Source organism: Triticum aestivum, chromosome 3A (genome assembly GCF_018294505.1).
Source record: "Triticum aestivum cultivar Chinese Spring chromosome 3A, IWGSC CS RefSeq v2.1, whole genome shotgun sequence".
Classification (NCBI taxonomy): Eukaryota; Viridiplantae; Streptophyta; class Magnoliopsida; order Poales; family Poaceae; genus Triticum; species Triticum aestivum.
The window spans coordinates 1,060,703-1,066,867 of NC_057800.1; the positions used below are offsets into that span (position 1 = coordinate 1,060,703).

Below are 6,165 nucleotides of genomic sequence, written 5' to 3' on the forward strand. Positions count from 1 at the left end.
TAATGCTATTATGTTTCAGTTCACACCAGAGAGAAGATAATCGAAGGCATTTATAGCACTCTATGATCTCTGTAACTACTGTTCATAATTGGGAACGAGAAACGGATGCCTGTGTCTGTCCAGGGGGTCGTCTTGGGTGAAATCCTAGCCGTTGCTGCCCATTTATCCTCCCTCTTATCTCTTACGTCGTTGTCAGACGAGGCTGATGTGCAAAGCCCGCCGGTGGATGGCGGCGACGAGCAGCTCATCCCCTCGCTTGGTGGGGTATCCCTGTGGCCGGCCCGCCTTGCACGACAAGCTTGTACCGTGGGTATTTGGACAGTGACTCCTAGCAGTTTTAGCGAGAGTGTCGCGCTGCCGTGGCTGCGAGGGCATCGTGTTGGCCATCTGTGCTGGCTGGCGTGCGGATCTGGACGGGTGTTGAGGACGGGGACGACGACAAGGAGTGGCCGGCCGGCGAGGAGTCGTACTCGTACGCAGCTGAAATTACCAAACTCCGGGGCGGCACCCGATCTGGCCGGCGGGCACCGTTGAGTGAGAAAATGAGGAGGTGAGAATCCATCAGGGAATAGAATTGGACGGCGGGAGCAAGACGACGACCGCCGGGCTCCGTTGATCCTTTTGAAGCCGCGTGCGGTTTTGTAGTCCGTTGGAGTCACGTGCATATGTGCATGTCATCAAGCATTGCACTTGCGCGGTCAAACGGAACGGAACGGAATGGATGTGAACCAAAGCCAGGAAACGCATGGAAAGCAACAGTCACTAGTACGCGTCATCATATAGGACTAGGACAAAACAACGTGTTTGTTGTCGCGTGGGTCCCATCAAACGGCTTTTGACCAGCACCGCCACCACTTGCTAAGGGCATCTCCAGCCGCGCCCCAAGAAGGCCCCCTAGGCGTTTTTTCGTCCGCCGGCGCCAAAAAATCGGCCCAGTCGCATTCTCAAGAGCCCAGTTTTCGCCGGCTCGGGCCAAAATTGACGCCGGCGGACCCAACCCGAACCCGACGCGCTGGGGGTCGCTCGGGGGCGCCAGGCGAATCGTTTTTGGCGCAAAGAGCCGCGGGCCCGCCGCGTCAGCGACTCTACTCTCTTCTCGCCTCTTCGTCGTCCTCATCGCCTCGTTTCCCGTGGCGAATCAATGCCAAAGCTGCCGCGCGCTGCCGCACCGGTCAGCCTCCATTGATGCCTCACGGGCGGCGCAGTGAAGGCTGGGCGACGCGTCCCTCGGCAACCACGCAATCACGCCACACGTAACGCGCCGGTCAAGCCTACCACGCAGCGTCTCCGCCTATAAAAGTCGACTGCAAGCGCGCCGGAGAGACTCACCTCGATCATCCACCGACGACGCGCTCATTTCTCCCCCTTTCCTCCTCTCGCCGTCACCAGTTGAGAAAGCATGGCCGAGCGTTTCCCAGGCGACGGCGCGGCGGCGAATGGATTCGGGCGCCGTCATCTGCACGAGGACGAGGCTCGCCTCCTTTTCGAGGCCGAGTACCCGATCCCGCCGGACATGCGGGTGCCCGGGGCGTGGAGGATCAGCGTCGGCGGCGTGCCGGTGCCCCCGGTACCCACCGGCGCGGCGCGGCGTGTGGAGATCGCACGCATCCGCTCGTCCCTGCCGCGTGCGACGAGGGAGGGGCCCCGGTACATCCCCGACAGCCCAATCTGGGAGCCATACTTCCGCCGCCGGCACGACGAGCAGCTCGAGGCCACCAACGGCGTCGTGCCCTCCGGCAAGTTCAACGCCGACGGCCGGCGTCGGTGGTGGGGCGTGCCCGGGCGCATGTTGGAGTCCGCCCTCGAGTACATCGAGGGCGGCAACACGTCGCGCCTCTAGTACCCCGCTCCCCCGTCCTTCTCACGCCGTCGGGGAAGCTCCTGGACGCCGAGGCGCATGGAGACCGGGGTGTCCTCCTCCTCGTCCGGCGGCTCTCCCTGCCTCCACCTCTGCCCCGTCAAGCCGGAGCCCCAGGACACGCCTGTCAGCGCGCGTACCCGCAGCTCCGGCGCCCTCGTCGAGCCCAAGGTGGAGTCCAGCCTCCCCCCCCCCCAGTACGAGGAGATAGCCCGGCGCGGCTTCTCCGACGAGGACGCCATGCGGTGGTCGCGCGACGACTACCTGCGCGAGGAGATGGTCCGGCAGTGCCGGGCCCTGGAGGAGATCGCCGCCCGCAAACGTGGGCGCGAGGACGAGGACGGTGTCGTCGTCCTCGATAGCGACGACGACGACGCCCCCGGACCGTCCAACCCGCTGCGCCAACCGGGGGAGGGATGCAGCAGGGACGGCGGAGGCGTAGGCGGGGGCGACGACGACGACGACGATGATGACGACGACGGCGGTGACTACACGCGGTTCTACAGCCTCCTCGGCATGTAGAACCGCGTGGGCGACGACGACGACGACGACGACGGTGACTACACGCGGTTCTATAGCCTCCTCGGCATGTAGAACCGCGTGGGTGACGACGACGACGACGACGAAGGCTGTGACTACACGCGGTTCTACAGCCTCCTCGGCATGTAGAACCGCGTGGGCGGGCGGCGAGGCGGGCGGCGAGGGAGACAGCGGGGGTAGCCCGCGGTAGTTTTTTTCTTTTTTTTGTAAAATATGTTTAAATTTGAACGAACTCGCCCGTGTTTGCGTTGTGTTTGCGCCGAATTTGAACATTTTAAAAACCCGTGGGGGCCGCGACAGGGGGACATCACGCCCCCAGTGCGCGGTTTAGCGCCGGTGCGCCCCCAGGGGGTGATTTTTTGCCGCTCCTAGGGGGCCAACGGCTGGAGATGCCCTAAGTTGCTACTCATCCTTCCTCCGTCCATCCCTCATGCACTCAACTGATTCTTTCTGCTCTTTGTGGCTACTAGGGTGATAGATAACCATCGTTTTTAGCGAAAATCACAAAAGACCACTACCTCCACGGCAGGCAAGCGAGCAACAAATCACACCGATTCACAGGTTAGCTCGCAGAAACGGTAAAAACTGATCGGCGGGACCCACTTGTCAAGCCAACATGGCTAATCCATATATACACTTTGCTGAGGTGGATCGTGGGTCCCACATGTTATCCACCCACCTTGTTTTCCCTCTCTTCTCATTCCAGTCCATCCGTCCTCCTCTCTCTCTCGCTCGCTCCGGCGACTTCAGTTACTAGGTCATGTCACCGCCAAGAGCAGCACCCCATGAGATCCAGATCGTAGCCCTGCCATCCCGAGGATGACAACGAGATAGCCATCCTCCGCGCGCTGGCTCGATGGCGAGATCCGGTTGGGCCTGAAGCAACCCATCTATGTCGTGCACGCTCTACCCGGAGGCCTTGTTGCCCGGGTTTCCCACCAAGGTGCGCGTCGTCGTTAGGTTGCTATCCGGGGACCTGCACCCTCCTCGGATAGGGTATGGAGCCGATCCGATTCGGGGGATCCCTTCCCGTCCCATTTCGAGCCTCCTTGACCTCGCTCAGGTGGCCGCGGTGACCGACGCTCTTCATGGCGCCATCGACTAGGGGGCTGCTCGATCCCCTCTCTTGTGGAGCGCCGAGCCGATCTCCTCGGCCCTTGCTCTCGTGGAGCGTTTAGCCGACGCCTCCGACTCCGACTCCAGCGGCGGCAACTACGATGACGAGGAGAGTGGCCATCATAGGTACCCACGGATCCGGTCGCTGGAAATAGAGGATGGCTGTCTCTTCTTGCCCGGTTCGACTGCCTCGCCACATCATCTCGACAGACGGGTCCCGCATGTCAGTTCAGCTGTTAGACACAGCTTATTTTTGAATCAGTGTGTTTTTGTTACTCGCTTGATACTGAGTTGGCGGTCTTTTTGTGATTTTCGACAAAAACAGTGATAACTCGTTACCCTAGCACAGATGTGATTGGCTTTCATCAATTGACTCCATTTCACACAGCCGAGCAAAGCAACAAGGTGGTTGCGCGTGGCGGGCTACAGTGTAGAGAAAGCAGAGGATGATCAGTTGGTGGGACCCACACGAAACCAAACACGTTCCTTTTCTACCATTCTTTTTTCCTTTTTCTTTAGCTGGCCGCTTGCTCCATTTTAGTATTAATTAAGCAATCGCCGTCCGTCCAGAACAGAAGAGAGCACGGCTGTATAAATAAGCTCCTCCGTCCACCCCCGACTCCAATCTTCATCCACACCTTGAATCAAATCCATCCCTACACCAATACAGACTTCAACCCAATCCAATAGACCGATACCTCCTTGAGACTTGAGATAGACCACCCGCAGCTCGAATCGACTCGGCAATGAAGAGCAGGAGGCAGAGCGGCCGCGCCGGTGGCCTGGCCGTGGACACCACAAGCAGCGGCTGCGGCGGCGGCGGCGTCGTAGGGGGAGGAGGCTGCAGCGCCAGCAAGATGGAGCGCAAGGACGTGGAGAAGAACCGGCGGCTGCACATGAAGGGACTCTGCCTCAAGCTCTCCTCCCTCGTCCCGCCCTCCTCCGCACACCACCTCCGCCACTATTCTTCTACTTGTTCCTCGCCGCCGTCCAGCAACAAGGTCTGTCCCAAAATAAGTGTCTCAAGCATCATTCTTCTCTTCTCTTTTGGTCTCCTCTTCTGTTGATTCGCCATCAAAAGAAAGGTACGCGCGTAAAAAACTATTCATCTCCTGTTGATTCACCAGCACCAGCAAAAGGCAGATCGATTAGCGCAACTCATGCCGCTGTCACACTGTTACCGAGCACTAGTAACATATACTACTATGTAGTACACAGTTGAGAATACCGTATTTTTACACAAAAGAAAGGCGTCACTGTTGCTCATAGCTGCCTGTACACATAATATACTAGACCTGTTTTCTTTCTGAAAACAAATACGTACACACATATCTACTCCGGACTAATACATATGTACACATAATATACTGTATTTGTTTCTGAAAACAAATACATACGTACACACATAAGTCCACTCAAGATGAATTATTGTGCTCTCAAATTGGTTGGTGGTGGCGACGTGCACACCAAACGTGCTACTAGTATAACTCCACCAAGATTTTTATTTCCACACGCGGCAGATTCATTGATTCGCTCATCAGATTCAGACAGCGATTTCATCAGTCTACTATACTACAACTAGTACCACTCACTCATTCACCCACCTACACAAGATTGCAGGCAGATCACTCCTCTGAAATCTGAATCGAGGCACATGCCTTTTGTCAGACAAAATCTGATTTCTCTTTTGTACCAATCAGTGGATCATTTCTTTATTTTACCACTACTAGCTAGTAGCCACTAGAAAGGACAAGATTGTTTGTGTGTGTGTGCAGAACTGCAAATCAGTGGATCAATCGCACCATCTGACGACGACGGCTTTGCTTCTGTGTGTGCAGGACGCGGCGACGCAGCTGGACCAGCTGGACAGCGCGGCGGCCTACATCAAGCAGCTCCGGGCCCGGATCGACCACCTCAAGCGCCGCAAGCAGGCCGCCCTCACCGGCGGCTGCTCATCCTCCGTCTCCGCGGGCGACTACAAGGGAGCTCCTTCAACTTCAACGGCGCTGCCGGTGATCGAGGTGCGGTGCCAGGACGGGTCGGCGCTGGACGTGGCGCTGGCGAGCGAGGCCGGGCGTCCCTTCCGGCTGCACGAGGTGATCGCGGTGCTGGAGCAGGAGGGCGCCGAGGTGGTCAGCGCCAGCTTCTCCGTCGTGGGCGACAAGATCTTCTACACGGTCCACTCCCAGGCGCTCTGCCCCCGCATCGGCCTCGACGCCGGCCGGGTCGCCCAGAGGCTCCGCGGCCTCGCCGCGGCCGCAGCCACCGTCTCGACGCTGCTGACATGCTGATCTCTCTATGTCGTCTATCTATCTTTTTTGGCATGGCGACCGAACCGCCTGAGCCTGACTGACCGGAGGCTAGCTGATGCTAGATGGATTAATTTGCAGCTGTGCTGCGGGTAGTTGATCTTTTTTTCATCGGTCGGGTCAGGGCAGCAATGTTCTCCATGATGTTTGTTTCAGCTTAACCAAGATTTCTCTCCTTGTACGTACTACGTACTAGTAGCTAGTGTTGTTGCTGGCTGGGTTAGGCTTAGTGGTAGATAAGGTTGGTTGGCTAATGGCTCCTCTCTCTTCCGCTTGTGAATGAGTAAAGCTAGCTTGAGGTTTGTCTGAAATTGGGCTTCTGAGATACTCTTTCCTCCACAA

The 6,165-nt window shown here is 57.8% G+C and overlaps 1 protein-coding gene across 1 annotated transcript; it reads left to right on the forward strand.

Annotated features, from left to right (window-relative positions):
* Positions 1-4,114: 4,114 nt before the first annotated feature.
* On the forward strand, positions 4,115-6,165 carry LOC123059745 (transcription factor bHLH168). The gene is made up of 2 exons (XM_044482227.1): positions 4,115-4,515; positions 5,353-6,165. The coding sequence occupies exons 1-2, from the start codon at positions 4,261-4,263 to the stop codon at positions 5,803-5,805; spliced, it is 708 nt and encodes a 235-aa protein (XP_044338162.1). The 5' UTR covers positions 4,115-4,260; the 3' UTR covers positions 5,806-6,165.